At 42.6% G+C, this 22,127-nt stretch overlaps 1 protein-coding gene across 2 annotated transcripts; it reads left to right on the top strand.

Annotated features, from left to right (window-relative positions):
* The first annotated feature begins 1,664 nt into the window (after positions 1-1,664).
* RBM47 (RNA binding motif protein 47) lies at positions 1,665-19,476 on the top strand. 2 transcript variants are annotated; one of them, XM_015827989.1, is made up of 4 exons: positions 1,665-2,821; positions 13,807-14,013; positions 16,313-16,515; positions 17,729-19,476. In XM_015827989.1, the coding sequence occupies exons 1-4, from the start codon at positions 1,693-1,695 to the stop codon at positions 17,972-17,974; spliced, it is 1,785 nt and encodes a 594-aa protein (XP_015683475.1). In that variant the 5' UTR covers positions 1,665-1,692; the 3' UTR covers positions 17,975-19,476. The 2 variants fall into 2 exon arrangements, with proteins under 2 accessions (XP_015683475.1, XP_015683476.1); XM_015827990.1 differs by lacking the exon at positions 13,807-14,013.
* Positions 19,477-22,127: the final 2,651 nt, after the last annotated feature.

Genomic DNA, 22,127 nt, shown 5'->3' with positions numbered 1-22,127 from the left:
TTTTTTTTAACAATGTCGGATTTTTTAGTAATCACAGGCTTGATTGTCCCAAAAGTTCCAAGTAGGAATGTGCAGCTCAAATTGTTCTGCTTGAGGGGAGGGTTAGAGACGGTTCAAGGTCTAATTCCAAAGAGTTTTAAGAGAAGAGATGGAAGTTTTTAAAAAGAGATTCAGCCATTTTGTCTGAAATGGTCTAGGGCAGTGGGGGCGAACCTATGGCACGGGTGCCAGAGGCGGCACTCAGAGCCCTCTCTGTGGGCACGCGCGTGGTCGCCCCAGTCCTAGGCCCTCAGCTAGGTTTTATAAAATCTTTTCGCTTTAGGCCTCCGCCACCGTGTGCCAAAAAAAAAAAGGTTCAATCAATCAATTTCAGCTTCTCTTGGGAAAAAAAAAGACCTTGCAAAGTTGGGATTGATTGATTGAACTTTTTAGTCCCATCCAGTCTGTTACCACCACAGCCACGCCCACCCAATGGGCCACACCCAGCCAATAGGCCACACCCAGCCAATAGGCCACACCCACCCGGCACCCGACGATGCATAAATGGGTTTTGGGTTGCAGTTTGGTTCACTTGGTCTCTAAAAGGTTTGCCATCACTGGTATAGGGTTTCCTGCCTGAGCAGGGGCTTGGACTAGAAGACCTCCAAGGTCCCTTCCAACATCATCATCACCATCATTATTATTATTATTATCATCATCATTATCATCATCTTATCAACTGCAGTGTTTCGCTTATTAATTGTGGCGAGAGAGGTTGTAAAACGGGGGGCAAAACTCACTTAACAAAGGTCTCACTTAACAACAGAAAGTTTGGGCTCAACTGTGGTCGCAAGTCGAGGGCTGCCTGTACATGAATCTCAGATTTGTTGCAGGTCAGCCTTTCAGTAATCCTGTTTTGTTCCGTTGAAACATGATCTGTGAGATTTCTTTGGATGGACAGGTTCCTATTAATTGGTAGCGTCTGATTGATGGTGACGATGATGATGATGATGATGATGATGATGATGATGATGATGATGATATTCTGGGGTGCTTGGTGCTCTCTGAGCTTGTCTGGTTTTCTTGCAGACGTTTCATGATCATAACTAGGTAACATCATCAGTGCTAGAAGGGAGGGGAGTTGTAGAGGCAGGAGGAGGAGGAGGAGGAGGAGGAGGAGGAGGAGGAGGAGGAGGAGGAGGAGGAGGAGGCAGCAAAAGACTGTGGAATCCATGGGGCTCTCTGAGTTTGCTTGTTTTCATGCAGATGTTTCATGACCAAACTACGTAATATCATCAATGCTAGAATAGAGAGGGGTTGTGGAGAGAGGAGGAAGAAGAAGAAGAGGAGGAGGAAGAGGAGGAGGAGGAGGAGGAGGAGGAGGAGGAGGAGGAAGAGGAGGAGGAGGAAGAGGAGGAGGAGGAGGAAGAGGAGGAGGAGGCATCAAAGGACTCTGGGTTCCTTGGTGCTCTCTGAGCTTGCTTGTTTTCTTGCAGACATTTCATTACCCAACTAGGTAACACCATCAGTGCTAGTAAGGAGTGCGGTTTGCTGTCAGTTTATATTCTGGTATCTTGCTTGTCTGTGGTGGGGGACGCAGTCTTAGGGATTCTTTGTTTGGGCTTTGGCCGTTTCCTGATTGGGGTGTCACTTACTTGATTCCTTCTGTTGTCTTTATTCAGGTATCTCCACCCTTTGAATGATTAGGCCATAATGACAGCTGAAGATTCTACTGCAAGGATGAGTAATGATTCCTCCAGCATGCAGACCAATAAAATTCCCGAAGGGCTCTCGGGCACTCCAAACGAGGCCGCGCTCTTGCAGTTAGTAGATCGTACCGGCTACACCATGATTCAGGAGAACGGGCAACGAAAGTACGGGGGTCCACCTCCGGGCTGGGAAGGCTTGCACCCTCCTCGGGGATGTGAGGTCTTTGTGGGCAAAATCCCTCGTGACGTCTACGAAGACGAGCTGGTCCCGGTGTTTGAGACCGCGGGACGTATCTACGAAATGCGCCTGATGATGGACTTTGACGGCAAGAACCGTGGCTATGCCTTTGTGATGTACACCCAGAAATACGAAGCCAAGCGCGCTGTCAAAGAACTCAACAACTACGAGATCCGTCCGGGAAGACTGTTAGGGGTGTGTTGCAGCGTGGACAACTGCCGGCTCTTCATCGGTGGGATCCCCAAGACGAAGAAGCGGGAGGAGATTTTGGAAGAGATCTCCAAGGTGACGGAAGGCGTGCTGGATGTCATCGTTTACGCCAGCGCGGCTGATAAGCTGAAGAACCGAGGATTTGCTTTCGTGGAGTACGAAAGCCACCGAGCGGCCGCCATGGCGAGGAGGAAGCTTATGCCAGGCCGAATCCAGCTGTGGGGCCACCAGATTGCCGTCGATTGGGCCGAGCCGGAGATAGATGTGGACGAAGACGTCATGGAGACGGTGAAAATCTTGTACGTGAGGAATCTGATGATCGAGACCACGGAGGAGACCATTAAAAAGGTCTTTGGTCAGTTTAACCCGGGCAGCATAGAACGGGTCAAGAAAATCCGAGATTACGCTTTCGTCCACTTTACCTGCCGGGATGACGCCGTTCACGCCATGAACAACCTCAACGGCACTGAACTGGAAGGATCCTGTCTGGAGGTCACCTTAGCCAAGCCGGTCGATAAAGAGCAGTATACCCGCTACCAGAAAGCTGCGAAAGGAGGAGGAGCCACAGCAGTCGAAGTGACGCAACAACCTAACTATGTTTACTCTTGCGATCCGTACACTCTAGCGTATTACGGGTATCCCTACAACGCCCTGATTGGTCCAAATCGAGAATACTTTGTGAAAGGTAAGTGTCTAAGTTTTGGCGCAGTACAGGAGGGATTAGAGTTACATCCCAGGGGGTAGCTGACCTTGTCTGGGGTCAGAGGTTAAGAAGGGCCGGGACTTCGAATAGGAAGCTTGACTGGAAAGTTGAAAAAAGTCTCTGGGGAAAAAAAAGAATGGCAACCTACTCTAATTGTGTAGAGCAGGGGATGTCAAACTCGCAACATCACGTGACGTGTCGCGACGTATCGTGACTTTTTTTTTCCATTGCCAGCAATGGGGTGGGCCCGGTTTCGGCATGACGCATCTGGCCCGTGGGCTGGCAGTTTGACACCCCTGGTGTAGAGGCCCTAATTGCATAGACTAATTGTATATTAATTGTGTATATTAATTGTATACGCCCTAACTGTATAGAGACCCTAATTGTATAGAGACCCTAATTGTATAAGGTCTCCTGCTTGAGCAGGGGGTTGGACTAGAAGACCTCCAAGGTCCCTCCCAGCTCTTATCCTGATCGATATTGATTGATACTCCTACTTGTAGCCAAGAAACCTACCTGGGAATATCCAATGAAGTCATCAGAGTTGGAGCTTGGCTAGAGGAGATCTTTTCTTTTATTCTGGCTAAGTGGCAGTCTCTTGCTAGGCTTCAGGATCTTCAGAAGCAACCTTTGATTAGCCCTTGGATGAGAGACCACAAGGAGATCCCAAGGCTACAAGCTAGACTGGGAGAAAAGAGCCTGGAGGAATGAGTTAGCAAAACACTTCTTGTATCATTGCCAGGAAAATGTGTTCATGGAGTCACCAAGAGCTGAGATTAAGTCGAAGGGGATTGTTTTGTTTTTTTTATTGTTATTTATTCTGCGGCCGAGGCCTATGCTTCTTAAGTGGTTACCCTCATTTTCATGCTTTCCAGATGTGTCGGGCATACAGTTGCTAGAATTCTTAAACCTTGTGGTCAAGAAGGTTGTCTCAGATCGGGGAAGGTTGATCTTTGACCTCGTTTCGCTTGTGTACAACATTTTTTAAAATAATAATAATGCTTCGTACTAAAAAACATTTCAACTTCTCAGCTCCAGAGTAGCTCAGTTCTGGCTGAAAGGCAACACGCAACACAAATGAAAATTAAGAGCAATTAGAGAAAGGCAGGCCCTATCTACCTCGGCTTTAATTGTCATCGCCTCTAATCCTGAATTTGGAATGATATGGACTCACAACCGTTTCGTTTCCTGACCGTTTTGAAGTTACCACCACACTGAAAAAGTGACTTTTTCATAGGGTTCACACTTAACAACTGTTGCAGCGTTCCCGTGGTCACGTGACCAAAATTCGGATGCTTGGCAACTGACTTGTATTTATGACGGTTCCGGGGTCCCATATCATAGGTTAACTTTTGCGATAGGTTAACCCATATCATAGGTTAACCTATATCATAGGTTAACTTCTAACAAGCAAATGAATGGGGTAACCAGATTCACATATATAAGAAAAAGGGGACAAATAATGACTAAGTGAAATGCAGCAACCGAATATTATAGAAATAGCACAGCTTGAATTTTAAAGAACAAATTTAACCCCAATTACGTTGACCATATTATCTAGTCTTTCCATTGGTTGATTACAAAGTGGCCATCAGGCAACTTTTGATAATGCTCCAGGAAAGTTAACCATCTCTCTCTTTTTTTTTTCTTTTTGTGCAAAAATCCCAAAACAGCTAAAATCCCAAAGTCCATAAATAGATTCACAATTTGAGGTTAATGATTTAACAGCACATGAATACCTTTAAGTCTTAACTCTCCTATTAAACATTTCTTACATTTAATTTCATTCTGTTGTACTTTAACAGATATTTAAAAGTGCCCACAAGGAAGAAAAAAAAGAGGAACAAAAGAACAATAAAGAGATAGAGATTTAAAGAGAACAAGAATTTTCAAATCATATTTGAAATCATACACACAGATGCACATATATACGGTATAAAGATAACCTTATATTTTAACTATTGAAATCAAATCAATAATTAGCCAAAATAACCAACATAATAATCATAACTCAGAATAAACAATTAATAGAAATTTCTAAGAAAACCTATCCTTTCACCGTCCAGTCTCTTGGGCTGTTCAGTTTATGAATCATATTTAAAATTACAATTTATAAAGAAGCCTCGACATGTTCTGAATTTTTGAGTTTCTTTTGAATTTGGACAAGCTGTTGAGTTTTTCACCTTATTTCCAGAATTGCTTTTGAACTACGCTACTTATTTAAAGATATTGGAGCCAATTCCTGACATTTTAAAGGAGAGATTTTCAAAAAGGTTTTCATCTTATTTTATTTAAAAAAATAAATAAATCTTGCCCCCTCTAAGAATTATTAGCTCCCCGAGGATCAGTTGTGTGGAACATTTGCCTGCATGAAAAATTGTATTGAAGCAAGGGGCTATAAATACTGTATGGACTTCTTCTATAAATATGGACCCCATATTTTAGTACACTATTTATAATTTAATAATCTCTTATAGACTGGACACTTCTGTTTGTATCCACTCAAAGATATTTATGCAAGCCTACAAGAGATCTGCTCATTCAAGTAGAGGTAACTCAGCCATAAATCGTGATATGATCCAATCTATAATCCGAGTCAAACAACTGACTTAATACTATAGTTGGAGATTTGATACAATTGGTCCATCTCAATCTTTGTACAGTTGGTCCATCTCAATCTTTGTGTCTCGCAAAATCCTAAAACAAAATCCTCATTCTTTTTGTTATGTGCCTTGCCCATTGATTTAATGTCTTAATTTGGAATCGTTTGAAAGAGAAAGTTGCTGCTTGATAAAATAGCCCTAATCAGAACAAGTTCAAGCTTTTCCATCATGAGATACCGAACATGATATTTTGCAAATCTGTGGAATAAATACACTTAAGTAAATTTGCAGGCGTTTTAATCCGTCGAACAGGGAGATTCAATCCCGTTTAACTGCTTTTTCTCTTCCAATGAATTCCATTCAATCATGTGTGCGTGCGTCTTTAATCACATTAAAACATTGCCTGGATGTTAGGAATAATGAGACAGTGAGGGAATGACCAAATCATGTGTGTTAGCGGTCCTTCAAATTTATTGCATCCGCCGCATAGAAAAGTAGACGAACTACCTTAAACAAATCTGTGTTAAATTTCTTTGTACGTTCCTATTTTTTGTCCTCTGGGGGTAAAATACGATAAACGAGGCAAAGTGATTAATTAACAAGTCTTATCTTTAGAGCCTGAAGGTAAGTTTCCAGCATTTGGGAATCATAGCAGATTAAAATCTGGAATCTGGATTCGACAGCAAAATGTGGCGAGTGAAGAAATGAACGGCACTTGCTAGGAATTCTTATTTTGAAGGTTCCTTCTACAGACAATCCTTGACTTAAAAGCATTCACTTAATGACCGTTTGAAGGACACTGAAAAAAAAGGTGACTTACGACCGTTTTTCACATTCACGACCCTTGCAGCTATCCCCCGTGGTCACGTGACCAAAATCCGGAGGCTTGGCACCCCAAGGTTATCCAGCTGGGCCCAGGAATGAATATCTCTTTTGCTTGTTGTGGGAGAATATGAGTGCATTGATCATGCCTGCTCTCCATTCTTAGTTATTTCACAGAAATAGGCTAGAAGTGAGGTGTCTGTTAGCACGACATTTTCAGGGATTTACCTTGCCTTTCGTTCTTGCTAGTTTTTGTGTGACACGTTTCGTTCTGCTTTGTTACTGTTTTTACTTGTTAGCAAACTAACAGAGAGGGCAGCTTTGTGAAGGTTGTTGCCCAGAAAGAGACAACGCTCGTAGTAATTTTGAATATAAACAGGTTTCCCCTGAGATGTCCCCTCTCTATAAATGAAATGTTTGTTGTGTCATCAAATAACTCCATCTCGTAATATTCCCTGATGAACTAATATAGGGCAGTGTCTTATTTAGTGTTTACTGTCCTCACAGGAGGTGATTCTAGACTGAGGTAAATCGCCAAGATCAAACGTGGGGCTTGAGATGAGTTGTCAGACAGAATTGATGAGGTCTGGAAGCTTTAGTAGAAAGAAGCATGGGCGTGCATTGCGCAAGGGCCCGTCGTTTCGTTCATCCATTCCAAAATACTCAATTCAGTTAGAAGAGTCCGTTCAAAGGAGAACCAGCTTTGAACAGAACTCCTGGGGTGTTCTCTAGTATTTTTTTCTTTTACAAGAAACCACCAAGCTCAGAGACCACCAAGCCTCCTCCTCCTTTTCTGGATGTCATTTTGGAATCATGAAAAGCTGCACGTCCTTCTGAACTTCTTCTGAAGAGGGAATAATACGGCAAACGAACCAACTGTCTCAAAGGTGCTTTTTTCAGGAGTCAACTGGACTTTCTTGTTTTTCTTTGAAGACGTTTCGCTTCTCATTCCAGAAGCTTCTTCAGCTCTTTCTCTTGTTTTTCATCCTGGCTTGGTCAATCATTTTTTTTTATCATGCTTTTTATAAGGAAAGATTAGATCACCCAATTAGGTAACATCATCAGAGCTACTGAGGATTCACTATTTATGTACAGCAGGGGTGTGATATTCCAGGGGGTGCGAAAATGTGAGTTTAGAAGTTTCAAAATTATAAGTACATGCATAATTCATTATTTTGAACTTTTGTAAGGGGTGCAAAAATATATCTGAAGCGTCCTAGGGGCGCGGGGTATAGAACAGTTTGGGAGCCGCTGATGTACACTATACAAAAGCCCTAGAACGAAAACAGGAGTCATCGGCAGTGTAAGGACTGTGATAGCTTTTGTGTAACACAGGCAGAAGGCTAGCTGGGTACACTCATGAATCCCAACCAGCAGTCAGAAGGCACAGTGAAAAAATCAATCTCGCAACACGAGGCTCCAAATAGTTTCAACGGGGAAACTGTGAACATCCTAGAACAAACAAAATAATAACAAACAAACAAAAAAGCTAGGAAATTCCTGGAAGCTTGGCATTCAGACCAATCAGCCGCCAATAGACCTATAGAGATGACCCACCCCATCCAAAAGAGACCATAAAAAAAAGCGAAGAAGGAAACAAAAAGACTAGAATGAGTCATCTCCAATAAGCAACACACAGATAAGCAGGGATTAATCCCAGACAAACAATCAAGCAAAAAAATATATATCAATGCCTTAATCAAGGAGAAAACCACACTTCTGTCAACACTAGCAGGGCAAACTACTGTAGATAAGCAGAGAGCAAACCCCACACTCAATAGCACTGATGTTGTTACCTAGTTGGGTAATGAAACATCTGCAGGCAAACAAACACACTCAGAGAGCACCAAGGACACCACAGTTGAACCCTAAGCTTGATCTTAGAAGTCCTTGAACCACTAATGCCATCTGAATTTGGGCTCTTCCGTTGCCAGGGATCAGTTTGTACCATTATTGTGGCTTTGTGGCCATAAACTTAGCAACCTGGAACACAAATGACACTGTGTTTCTGACCCGATGCCATTTGACAGGCCAGTATGTCATTTTTGAACTGTAATGAGGAGCAGGCAAAGCTGGAAACCTTACATTTGTGTTTGCAGAGGGATAACACTGGCAAAAGAGGAATCACACTGTGGCTGAAGCTTTTATTTTTATTTTTAGGCAAAAGTCTTCAGAGATCTAGATTTCTGCGCAAAAAAAACCCCACTTCCCACAACGCTTCCATCGAAGCCCACCAAATTCAGTACAACTTTATCGTGCACATTGGAATTCTCAAGCTTTTTTTTTTTGTTCTCAAACTGTGATGAGGTTGAGTCTCTCTAGATTTTTTATTTTTGGAAGAAGGGAGGGGGAAACAGTGATTGCAACACAGCTTACCCAGGAATGCAGATTTAAAAAAATATTTTATTTTATTTTTTAAAAAAGGTTGTGTGGTTCTTCCTCACTGTACGGCACTTTGGGTAAAATGCGCATTTAAGAAAACCACAGCAAAAAGAAAAAGAAACAAGGCTGCTATTAATCTCGCCTGCAAATGTTTTCCCCTTTCCTGAGGTCAGAAAAGCTGGCCGGGAGGAGACAAAACAGGTTGTGCACCTTTTCGATTGCAGCTGTTGCTAGGTGACAACACACAACTTGATAGCACCCGGAAACCGCACTTGCTGTCTAACAGCAATAAAAGGAGCTGAGCTGAGAAATAATGCACAAAATAGGATGTGGGTCCCAAATCCCTTGGAGGACTGTGTTGTGAAAGTTTGGTGACAATAGAGCAGAGATTTTTGTTTCCCCCTTTTATCCATAATATTAAGATACACTCATCATTTTAGGTTTGCCTGGATTTCTTGCTGAAAAGAGGAAAAAAATTAACTTGTAATGCGTGAGTTTGAGAATCGGGAAGAATAGAATATAGAGGGGCAGTTAAGATATAATCCCATAAGGGAGAATTAAAATATAAACGTAACGACTGTAAACAAGATTGGAAAACACTTCTTTATCTCTTTTTTTTGTTCTTTTTATTCTTGTTCTTCTTTTCCCATCCTTTCTTTTTTATTTGCTGATCCTTTTTTTTTTGTTTGACTCTGCTTTCAATTTTCCTCTCATCTGGATTGTCCTTATCTTGCAAAACACTTCTTTCATAAAAAAAAAACCCTAATGAAAAGAGGGGGGGAGAGAGAATCTGTTTTCTGACTGATAACAGCAACGAGAAAGCACCAAATGTTTCCTTTTTTCCCCCTACGCCGATGATCTTACTAACAGAAAAACGTCTAACTGATTGAGTTTTGCTACTCCTTGTAAATTGGATGTTACAATGTGTCTGCCAGCTTTTAGGTAAGCCTAGTATTGCTTATCAACAACCTAAGATATGCAGGTGATACCACTCTAATGGCAGAAAGTGAAGAGCCTCTTGATGCGGGTGAAGAAGGAGAGTGCAAAAGTTGGCTTGAAACTCGACATTAAAAAAACCAAGATCGTGGCATCCGGCCCTCTCAGTTCCTGGCAAATAGATGGGGAAGAAATGGAGGTAGTGACAGATTTTATCTTCCTGGGCTCCAAGATCACCGCAGATGGGGACTGCAGCCAAGAAATTAAAAGACACTTGCTCCTGGGGAGGAAAGCTATGGCAAATCTAGACAGCATACTAAAAAGCAGAGACATCACCCTGCCAACAAAAGTACGTATAGTCAAGGCCATGGTTTTCCCAGTTGCAATGTATGGCTGTGAAAGTTGGACCATCAGAAAGGCTGAGCACCAAAGAATTGAGGCCTTTGAACTCTGGTGCTGGAGAAGACTCCTGCGAGTCCCTTGGACTGCAAGGCGATCCAACCGGTCAGTCCTAGAGGAGATCAACCCCGACTGCTCTTTAGAAGGCCAGATGTTGAAGCTGAAACTCAAGTCCTTTGGCCACCTAATGAGAAGGAAGGACTCCCTGGAGAAGGGCCTAATGCTGGGAAAGATGGAGGGCAAGAGAAGAAGGGGACGACGGAGAATGAGGTGGCTGGATGGAGTCCCTGAAGCAGTAGGCGTGAACTTAAATGGACTCCAGAAGATGGTAGAGGACAGGAAGGCCTGGAGGAACGTTGTCCATGGGGTCGCGATGGGTCGGACACGACTTCGCAATTAACAAAAACAACAAGTATTGCTTTTATTTCCGTGTCTTTAAAAAAATCAGGCCGCTAGATTGTAAGAGAGGGACTCAAGGAAAAACTGCGCTAAGATTGATGGCAAAAGACACCCTCTCTAATTTCTCAGGAAGTTAAGGAGGGGGAGAGAATTATATAGGTAGTCCTCAACTTACGACCAACAACTGATGTTGCCAGCTGAGATATTGGTTGAGTTTTGCGACCTTTTTACGACCTCTTCTTGCCCCAGGTGTAACCCGGTTGTTAAGTGAACTTGGCTTCTCCCCATTGACTTTGCTGGTCAGAAGATCGCAAAAGGGGATCCCGTGACCCCGGGGACGCTGTGTGACCGTCGTAAATGTGAACTGGTTGCCCGGCGTCTGAACTTGGGTCACGTGATCACGGAGACACTGCAAAGTTGGTAACTGTGAAAAACAGTCGTCAGTCACCTTTTTTTTTTCCAGTGCCGTTTGAACGCTCGCGAAAAAAACTGTTGTAAATTGAGGACCCCCTGCATTTGTGAATTGGCAAGATAAATGTGGCCATACTAGGTAGACTGGACAACAAAGATGGCCAGGTGGGCTAATTCTACTTTATCGTAAAGCTGGGCTGGACATCATCTTGTAAATCTGAAAAGAGAATCCTCCCGCCGTCACTTTTGCAGCCTGAGCACTTTAGGGAGGGTCCCTTTTGAGCTTCGGCTGTGGACTCTGCCTTCTCTTATCTGAGGTTTCTATGTGGCCTCTCTTGACTCAAGGTCTTTCCCACACACCTTTATGTGAGAGGATTACAAAGAACCTGCCTGTACAGACTTCTTCTGAACATAGCAAACCGCTCCGATGTTTGGCTTCCTTCTGAATTTTCTAGAGGAATAGAATAGAATAGAATTAGAGAATAGAATGGAATAGAATAGAATATAATAGAATAGAATAGAATAGATATTAGAATATAGAATAGAATAGAATAGAATAGAAATTAGAATAGAACAGAAGAATAGAATAGAACAGAATAGAATAGAATAGAATAGAATAGAATAGAATAGAATAGAATAGAATAGAATAGAATAGAATAGAATAGAATAGAATAGAATAAGAAATAGAATAGAATAAGAAATAGAATATGATAGAATAGAATACAGGATGGAATATAGAATGGAATATAGAATAGAATAAGAAATAGAATATGATAGAATACGATAGAATAGAATACAGAATGGAATATAGAATAGAATAGAATAGAATAGAGTAACAAATAGAATAGAATAGAATAGAATAGAATAGAATAGAATAGAATAGAATAGAATAGAATAGAGTAAGAAATAATAGAATAGAATAGAATAGAATAGAATAGAGTAAGAAAGAATAGAATAGAATAGAATAGAATAGAATAGAATAGAATAGAATAGAATAGAATAGAATAGAATGGAATATAGAATGGAATATAGAATGGAATATAGGATAGGATAGGATAGGATAGAGTAAGAAATAATGCAATAGAATAGAATAGAATAGAATAGAATAGAATAGAATAGAATAGAATAGAATAGAATAGAATAGAATAGAATAGAATAGAATAACAGAGTTGGAAGGGACCTTGTAGGTCATCTAGCTCAACCCCCCACCCCACCCAAGCAGGAGACCCTACACCATTTCTGACAGATGGCAGTCCAGTCTCTTCTTGAAAGCTTCCAGTGTTGGAGCATCCACAACCTCTGAAGGCAAACTGTTCCACCGGTTGATTGTTCTCACTGTCAGGAAATTTCTCCTTATTTCTAGGTTGAATCTCTCCTTGATCAGTTTCCATCCGTTATTCCTTGTCTGGCCTTCAGGTGCCTTGCAAAATAGGCTGACTCCTCCTTTTTTGTGGCCGCTGCTCAGATATTGGAAGACTGCTATCACATCCCCCTAGTCTTTCTTTTCACTATATACTAGACATTACCCAATTCCTGCAACCGTTCTTCATACGTTTTTTAGCCTCCAGTCCCCTAATCCTCTTTGTTGCTCTTCTCTGCACTTTTTCCAGTGTTTCTTGCACTAGATCGGTGTTTCTTGACCTCAGCAACATTCAGGTGTGTGGATTCCAGCCCCTCAACCAGCTTCTACCATCTTAAGGTTGCTGAGGTTGAGCTGGTGCCCTCCCCTGTGCCTCTCCCGGTTGAGTTGCGAGCTTTGTTTTGCAAAATCAAGTTCTAGTGCAGGGGGGGGGTCTTCAAACTGGGCAACTTTCAAACATGTGGACTCCCAGAATTCCCCAGCCAGCTCTTCACGAGCATCATTAGATAAGGCTTCCAGATCCAGATCTATAAGTAACAGGGTAATCACAGGCGTGCCCAATCGTGCTGGTTGGGGACTTCTGGGAGTTGAAGTCCACAAGTCTTAAAGTTGCCAAGTTCGGAGACACACACCCCTGGAATTAGAAACGGAATCAGAAAATGGAATTAGAAAAGATCGCCCCCCCCCAAAAAAGAGGTGAATAAACCCCACCCGATTGTGGCTGAGTGTGAACATTTATTTATTTATTTATTATTTAAATTTATATACCGCCCTATCTCCCTTATGGGACTCAGGGCGGTGAACAGCCAATAATAAAAATCACAATAAATATTTAATAAAAAGCCTGCTTTAAAATACCCCATATAAAACCCCTAGCAAAGCCCAATCAAAACTACACCAGGCCGGCCGTATGGAATAGATGGGTTTTCAAGGCTCGGCGGAAGAGATGCAGGTCCGTAGTTGTACGTAGGTCGGGGGGTAGGTCATTCCAGAGGGCAGGAGCTGCAACAGAGAAGGCTCTCCCCCTGGGGGTCGCCAGCCGGCATTGACTGGCCGACGGCACCCTAAGGAGGCCCTCTCTGTGGGAGCGGACTGGTCGAAGGGAGATATTTGGTAGGAGGCGGTCTTGCAAATACCTAGGTCCATTGCCATGGAGCGCTTTAAAAGTTGTTACTAACACCTTGAAGCGCACCCGGAAGGCCACCAGCAGCCAGTGCAGTTCACGCAGGAGAGGTGTTACATGGGAGTATCTAGAGGCCCCCAAAATCCCCCGCGTGGCTGCATTCTGAACTAGCTGGAGCACCTCAAGGGGAGCCCCATGTAGAGAGCGTTGCAATAGTCCAGGCGGGAAATAACGAGGGCTTGAGTGACCGTGCGTAGGGCGTCCCGATCCAGAAAGGGGCGCAACTGGCGTATAGGCGAGCCTGATGAAAAGCCCCCCTGGCCACGGCCATCACATGATCGTCTAAAGACTATGCCAAATCTTTGCAATTGCTGGATGTGGCGCACCCGTATCAGGAATTGGGCAAACTATTTTCTGAGCTTTTTTTCTTCTTCTTTCTGGTCTAACATCCTAGCCTTTGGGCAAATGCTGTGGCTGGTTCCAAGCATAACTTACCTGTTTGGCATTTTTATTTTTATTTTTCACTTACAAGCAGGCAGCGTTAGAGGCAGAGGACGAGGTGCGGCAGGCAACCGGGCGCCTGGTCCAAGAGGATCATATCTGGGGGGTTACTCTGCCGGCCGTGGCATCTATAGCAGATACCATGAAGGGAAAGGAAAGCAGCAGGAAAAAGGCTACGAGCTGGTCCCCAATCTGGAATTGCCTGCGGTCAACCCAGTTGCAATTAAACCGGGAACAGGTCAGTCTGATTCTCAGGGCGAGAAAAAGTTGGTGGGAAAGGATTGATAGAAAGTTGGGTTGTTTTTCTTGAGCCGGTGGACCCTCTTGTTCTGGTTGGACTGGTACATTCCAGGCAGGAACAACCAGACACCCCCCACTCCATGCAGAGTTCAAGCTAAATACTTCATTACGTTCTGCCTATAATACAGGAATCTTCCCAGTCTGGTGCAGCTTTATTCTGCAAAATCAAGTTCTGGAGCATGGGTCTTCAAACTGGGAAAACTTTAAAACTTGTGGACTTTTAGAAATGTTTAGAATATTTAGAAGAACAGAGTTGGAAGGGACCTTGGAGGTCATCTAGTCCAACCCCCTGCTCAGGCAGGAAACTCTATACCATTTCAGACAAAGGGCTGTCCAGTGTCTTCTTAAAAACTTCCAGGGTTGGAGCATTCACCGCTTCTAGAGGCAGGTTGTTCCACTGGTTAATTGTTCTAACGGTCAGGAAGTTTCTCCTTAGTTCTAGGTTGCTTCTGTCTTTGGTTAGTTTCCATCCGTTGCTTCTTGTCCTGCCTTCAACTCCCAGAATTCCCCAGCCAGCTATTCATGGGAACAATTAGATAAGGCTCCAAGATCCAAGATCTCTAAGTAACACTTTAATGCAGAGGTGCCCAACCAAGCTGGCTGGGGACATCTGAGAGGTCCACAAGTCTTAAAGTTGCCAAGACTGGACACCGCCAGTTTAATATTTTGAAGGTCCGTCACGTCTTATTTCTGATATCCATCTTGGATAATTTCAAAAATTGGACAAGCCATCCTGGCTTCCTTTGACTTTCTAATTAGCTTTCTTCCCTCCAGATGTTTGTAATATTTTTTGTGCCATGATAAATTTTGCTGAGGTCCTTTCCTCTTTCCTGCTGACAACCATGGAGAAGTGGAGAAATTTCCTTGTGGGTTGAATTGCCAATATGCAGAAGTGAGGCCTACGGCTGCACAATATCCTTCTGTGAAAAAACATGAACAGGCTATCATGGGTGACATGACAGCAGTGTTCCAATATCTCAGGGGCTGCCCCAAAGAAGAGGGAGTCAAGCTATTCTCCAAAGCGCCTGAAGGCAGGACAAGAAGCAACGGATGGAAACTAATCAAGGAGAGAAGCAACCTAGAACTAAGGAGGAATTTCCTGACAGTGGGAACAATTAATCAGTGGAACAACTTGCCTCCAGAAGTTGTGGGTGCTTAAATCAGTGGAGGTTTTTAAGAAGAGACTGGACAGCCATTTGTCTAAAATGATATAGGGTAGGGGGTCCCCAACCCCCGGTCCATGGACTGGCCCACAAACAAGGGAAGCCCCATGCAGGCAGCACACAAAACCACGCACCCTCCAGTCCGTGGACAACCTCTTGATCCTTGGTGCCCAAAATGTTGGGGGCCACTGGTATAGTCTCTTGCTTAAGCAGGGGGTTGGACTAGAAGACCTCCAAGGTCCCTTCCAATTCCATTATCCTACTGTGCTCTTTTCTGAGCCTGATAGAATAATAGAATTATTATTATTCTATTATTATAATTATTAGTAAATACACATACCGTATTTTCCCAAAAATAAGACCCAACTGGAAAATAAGCCCTAGCATGATTTTTTTTTCAAGAAACTCGTAATATTAAGCCCCCCCCAAAATAAGCCCCAGTTAAGATCGTCAGCCAGACGGGCGCATTTAGTACGTCTGTTGCAACACACGACGGGTGTATTGAATTATAAAATAATAATATTACTACATTAATCGTAAATAAATAATATTATTGACATTATTTGTTGGAATAAAAGTAGATTGTTGTACATGAAAAAAATAAGACATCACCTGAATATAAGCCTTTTGGAGCAAAAATTTATATCAGACCCGGACTTATTTTGGGGGAAATACGTTTGGAGATTATTTACCGCTTTCACCAAAGAGAGGGGCCCGAATGTTTATAGCATTGCGTTGAATCAAAAAGAACCTTGATCTGATCACAAAAGCTCGATCCCAGTGCATTAAACCAGGGGTCCCCAACCCCCGGTTTGTGGACCAGTACCGGGCCGCGGCATGCCCGCAACCGGTCCACACAAACCAGGAAAGCCCCATCCGCGGGATGCAGGCAGCACACAAAACCACACACCCTCCAGTCCGTGGAAAAACCTCTCCACGGAACCGGTCCCTGGTGCCCAAAAGGTTGGGGACCTCTGCACTAAACATCCAAATGACATTTTAACCTGCTAGATGAAAAGCTGAAATTTTAACATCCAGCCTAACCCGATCGTGCGCCGTTGTGATCCGTTGCAGTGGCAATTCCAACCATCGGAACCCAATATTCCATGTTCCAAGCTGCGCCAGCCACCAAGGTGATTGACGATGGGAAGATCCATGCAATGGAGCATATCATCAGCCCTATCAGCGTCCAGCAGGATCCTGCAAGCGCCGCGGCGGCAGCCGCAGTGGCGGCAGGTGCCGTAATACCTGCGGTTTCCACCCCGCCTCCTTTTCAGGTATGTGTGTGTGTGTTTTTTTTAACCTAAAGACGTTCGAGAAGGTATAGAAACACCAGCCCTCTCTGTTCCTGCCAGTAAGAGAACGCTCGCTCGGATTAAGAGGAGAAGACCTCTTTGCTTGCAGATAATAAGTTGAGGTGGTCTTCGACTTACGACAGTTCAGTGACCATTCAAAGTTACAACCGCCCTGAAAAAAGTGTCTTACAACCGTGTTTCACAGTTACGACCTTTGCAGCATCCCCAGGATCATTTGATCAAATTTCAGATGCTTGGCAACTGGTTCATATTTTATCACCACCGCTGTGTTCCACTGACTTCCTGGGACGCAGCAAAAGTCGTAAATATGAGTCAGTTGCTAAGTGTCTGAATTTTGATCATGTGACCCTGGGTATGCTGCAACGGTCGTAAGTGTGAAAAACGGTCCTAAGTCACTTTTTTCAGGGCCGTTGTAACTTCAAACGGTCAATAAATGAACTTGTTGTAAGCGGAGGTCTTCCCGTAGTGGGCAGATATTTGAACCTAGGAACCACAATTGGCGCCTTCACCCTTTGGTTATGGCCACCACCTCAGTTTTCTGACGCCCGTAGGCAGTGGTGGGATTCAAATAGGTGAACAACCGGTCCTCTGTGTGGATGCCACTTCCGGAAGTCCATTCTGGGCGTGGGCCACAAAAAATTAGCTACCGGTTCTGCTGAACTGGTGCAAACTGGCTGAATCCTATCTATCTATCTATCTATCTATCTATCTATCTATCTATCTATCTATCTATCATCTATCTATCTATCTATCTATCTATCTATCTATCTATCTATCCATTCAGTGGTGGGATTCAAATATGTGAACAACCGTTTCTCTGTGTGGATGCCACTTCTGGAAGTCCATTCTGGGCGTGGGCCACAAAAAATTAGCTACCGGTTCTGCTGAACTGGTGCAAACTGGCTGAATCCTATCTATCTATCTATCTATCTATCTATCTATCTATCTATCTATCTATCTATCTATCTATCTATCTATCTATCTATCTATCTATCTATCTACCTACCTACCTACCTACCTACCTACCCATCCATCCATCCAGTGGTGGGATTCAAATATGTGAACAAAAAATTAGCTACCAGTTCTGCCAAATCCCACCACTGCCCGTAGGGGAAATCTAATGCCTTACAGAGGATGGCAGGATTAACTTTTGTGACCATTCTCTCTTCGGCAGGGCCGTCCGATAACTCCCGTGTACGCCATGGCACCTAGTATGCAGAGAATTCCAGCCGCGGGAATCTACGGAAGCTACGTTCCTTTCGCGGCTCCCGCAGCTGCCACCACGATTGCCACACTACAGAAGAACGCAGCTGCGGCCGCCGCGGCCGCTGCTTATGGAGGGTACGCGGGGTACATCCCCCAAGCCTTTCCAGCTGCCACCTTTCAAATTCCCATCCACGATGTGTATCAAACCTACTGAGAACTGCTGGCCGGGTCGAAGTTGAAGGAACATTTTAGTATTTATGAAGAAAAACAAAACAAAACAAAAAAACCTACTTGGATGTCAGTAAACTGAAGATAGAAACCTGGAAGTGAAATTTCTCCCCGAACGCAGCATCACCTCTGAAATCTTTTATACAGATGAAGTTTTTAACTAACTTTTGTAGGCCTTTTATTTTTTAAGAAAAAAGAAGAAGAAAAAAACATAATATGAAGTCCTACATTTCTAACACGGCCGGGTTTTTTGAAAGTCGTTGCTTCCCTACAAGTTTATATTCCGTTGTAGGTTTGGGTTTTTTTCCCCCCCTTTTTTTTCCTTTCTTCTTTCTTTTTTCTTTTTTGTTTTAGCCGTTTTATTTTTCGCTGCGTTTGTGCTATGAAGGTTATTTTTTAGTTAAGTCCTGCACTCCAGAATTGTCTATTTTGTAGGGCCTTGAATAATATATCAAGTAAATATTAAAAAGTGCACCTAAAGAAGGTAGGGGAAAGTTTTTAAAATGATATATTTTGAAGACTATATTCGATATTTAAACCATAATGCAAAAGATTTTTTTAAAAGATATATATATATATATATAAATATATAGGTAGATAGATAGATATACTTACAAATGTGTGGTTTTATTTAAGAAGTGAAACTGGAAAGTGCAATTTGAAAATTACTGAGACCTCTGCATTATTGGCTGGCATTTCTGTGTAATCTAGAGCCAAACGATTCCTTGTAGAGACCTCCCATTAAATACCAGATCCGCTTAAAAGGATGCCCTAATGTTAAGGATAATTTTTATTTTGCATTCTCCAGAGAGTCATGTTTATTTTTTTTTTTCATTTTCACACTCAGTGCATAAGTCCTTTTGTGCCTTAGGAAAAATATCATTTTTCCTTCATTTATTTCAAAGGTTGATACTAGGATGAAAAAAAACAACAACCCCACATTATGTGAGCTTTATTGCATGTCCATTTTTTTCCCCTAGCAGGGTTACTTAACATTGGAAATAGTAGATATTTGGTCTACAGCCCTGTCCTATCCTGAAGCTCAGGGATTATTCAAACATAGAATTGTGGTTTATTTAGCCATTCCCTTCCCAAAGGTGCTTTTTCAAAAGGCTCCTGGACTTTCTTTGGTGGTTGGATCTTGGTTGAATAAAAAAAAAAAGTCCTGGAACTTTTCATCCATGTGAAAACAGCCAGTTGTTTTATCCAGATTCTCTAGTTTAGTCAATCTTGGCAACTTTAAGAGGGGCGGACTTCAACTCCCAGAATGCCCCAGCCCTGGTTCTCTTAACTTCCATCATAACTTCCATCAAAACTGATGTAAGAATGAAAGGGCTGTTTCTCTCTGAACAATAAAATACAATTATCGGCTCCTAAGTTTATATTTATCCGAAGTCCATCTTTCCAGATCAAATAGACCTGAAAGGAGATGCATTACAGCAGCTATGTTGGCATGGATTATAAGCCAGTCGTTCCCAACGGTGCTTTTTCAAAAGGCCACTGGACTTTCTTTCTTTTCCTTGAAGATGTTTCGCTTCTCATTCCAGAAGCTTCTTCCATTCTAAACTGAAGAAGCTTCCTGAATGAGAAGTGAAACATCTTCCAGGAAAAACAAAGTCCAGTGGCCTTTTGAAAAAAAAGCACCTTTGGGACAGCCATGACCTGGATGATGGAGAATCCCCACAGACGTTCTAAACTGTAGTTTTAAGCAAGCTAGGATCCGTTTTGTGATCAAAGTAATGGTGGTTTGCTTAACCCAGTTCTGATTTATTCTGCTTTCTGCCATTTTTCCAAATATCCCACGGCTGCAGAGGACCCATCTCTCTAGGTGTTTTGGGGGCGTCTGTATGTTTTTCAGGGATATTCGGATGTGGGTCCAAATAAAATCGTGATGATGCCTGCACTCAGGGGATCCCAGCTCTCGTTTTTACACACCTTGTAGTGTGGGTTAATCCCCTTCGTATTCCCTAAAGCCTTGTCTTGCAGTGGGGTGTACAATAATGCCACAATGGTTGGGGAATTAAAAGGACTGTGGAAGCCGTTTTCACCGGACCTTCAGCAGGAGTGTGGCCCCCAAACCTTGTTGCAACAAAGAGGCTCAGGTGAAAAGCAAGTGTGTAAATACAAGTGTATTGTCTGCCGAACTGCTTAAGTGGCAGTTTTCTAGGATTACAGCTCAGGCGCTGACTGCGTGTTACAGGTAGTTCTTGAGTTATGACTATCACGGAGCCTGCCCACCATGCGACGGTCGTAAGGCAAGTCGATCCCATGACCGACCTCCTTTCACAACCTTTTTGCACCATTGTTCAGCAAAGTCTGCAACTGTTAAGCCCATCCAGGGTTCACTGTGGGCCAGTTTTGCTGAAAACTGGAAGTAAACGGGAAGTAAAGTGGGGAAAACAGTCGTAGAACGCAGTCACTTGACCACGGGATACCACAAAGGGTTGTAAATATGTGGTCAGGTGACCATTGGGGGCGTGGCTATTGGCACTTCAAATCTGGCTTGTAAACAAAAAACCCAGATAGGTTCATAGAAACTAAACGGGCAGTTGTAACACAAGGACTACCTATAATTCCTTAGATACGATTTGTGATTGCTATTCCTATTTCAGCGGACAAATTCCTGTGTCTTTCAGGATAATCTTTCGCCAGCAGATCCTGAAACCCTAAGCCAGCCTATTAACATTTTCCAGAAGTGTCTTCCCGCAATAAATAAATAATAATACTTTTAAAAAAAACCTGTAAAGTATATTATGAAAGTGACCAACGGCTGTCATGATCTTTTTTAAAAAAAAAAAAAAAAAGATGGCCTTCCTTGGAAATATCTCCTGTGGTTTGAATGATAGCACTACCTCTGATTTACTACTGATTTTTGTATGTCCCCAAAGAGTTAACGTGCCTTAAACTGGGGATTGTAAGTCCTAGTGACTTCGAGGTTCCGGACTCTAGTTCTCTCGCAGCTCAAATATTTCATTATTTCTGCACACCGCAAGTGCCTGCCTTCGCACACAACAGCGCTCTCTCAAGGAGAGGGGACAAAAAAAAAACAAAATTACAACTTTTTTTTTTCCTGCCACCGAATGCTTGGGAGGTAGTGGCGTTGGGCAATCTTTTGATATAAAAAAAAAATGTAGTTGGGCCCTGATTGAATTGAGCAATGAAGTACTGCTGACCAATGCCCAAAGCACAAAGCAAACATATTGAAGATAAAGCTGTGATATATATATATATTTAAGTAATGCCCAGGAAAGAGGGTGTGCCAATTATTCAAATCCACTTAAAAACAACCACCAACGTGGAGCTTTTAGTGGATTTTATGAACACTGGATCTCAAACAAACATGGGGCATCGTTTTTAAAAAATGCACTTCCCCATAGAACTGTGGCTAAGATGCCAGTGAAAAGATGGGAAGGGGGGGCTTAATCAAATGTTGATTAGTCCCCAGTCTGAAAACCAGACTTTACAACAATTTCTGAACCATTTCATTGATACACTACTGAGATAGGTTATGACTTGAAATGTGAAGTTTTCTCTTTCTTAGGTTAAGAACAAATTATACACACACACACACACACACACACACACTTATTTTCTAAGGTGGTATTAGAGTTGGTATTTTACTGTGTTTCTTTTGTATGTGTTGTTGCGCTTTCTTTTAAAAGTACTTTCTTAGGTTGTAGTAAATAAAAACATTCCTTTCAAAAAGGAGATTTATTTTTTTTTGGTCCTCCATTCGAGACGTTCATTTTATTTTACCACCGTTCAAGTAAATTAAAATGGTTTCAGGGGCTGGGTTTCTAACGTCAAGCCAGAAAGAGAAATTCGGGCACGTATTTATTTATTTGGTTTTCAATCCCACCTTTATTACTTTTATAAGTAATGCAAGGTGGCAAACATAGGTACCGTATTTCCCCCAAAATAAGACCCAACCGGAAAATAAGCCCTAGCGTGATTATTTTCAGGAAGCTCTAAACATTAAGCCCCACCCCCCAAAAATAAGCCACGGTTAAGATCGTCAGCCAGATGGATGCATTTAGTACCGTATTTCCCCGAATATAAGCCCTAATTGGAAAATAAGCCCTAATGTGTCTTTTGGAGCAAAAATTAATATAAGACCCGGTCTTATTTTGGGGGAAATA

Source organism: Protobothrops mucrosquamatus, unplaced genomic scaffold (genome assembly GCF_001527695.2).
Source record: "Protobothrops mucrosquamatus isolate PMUCROS unplaced genomic scaffold, P.Mucros_1.0 scaffold4130, whole genome shotgun sequence".
NCBI lineage: Eukaryota > Metazoa > Chordata > Lepidosauria > Squamata > Viperidae > Protobothrops > Protobothrops mucrosquamatus.
The sequence above is the reverse complement of the archived record's forward strand: the minus strand, read 5'-3'. Positions and strand labels throughout refer to the sequence as shown.

What these genes read in the sequence shown, in the direction of transcription:
- RBM47 (XM_015827989.1), top strand. Translation starts at nt 1,693, where the DNA reads ATGACAGCTGAAGATTCTACTGCAAGGATGAGTAATGATTCCTCCAGC. An exon ending in TCGAGAATACTTTGTGAAAG is followed by an intron (nt 2,822 to 13,806) that starts GTAAGTGTCTAA and finishes TTCACTTACAAG; the next exon opens with CAGGCAGCGTTAGAGGCAGA. An exon ending in TGCAATTAAACCGGGAACAG is followed by an intron (nt 14,014 to 16,312) that starts GTCAGTCTGATT and finishes GATCCGTTGCAG; the next exon opens with TGGCAATTCCAACCATCGGA.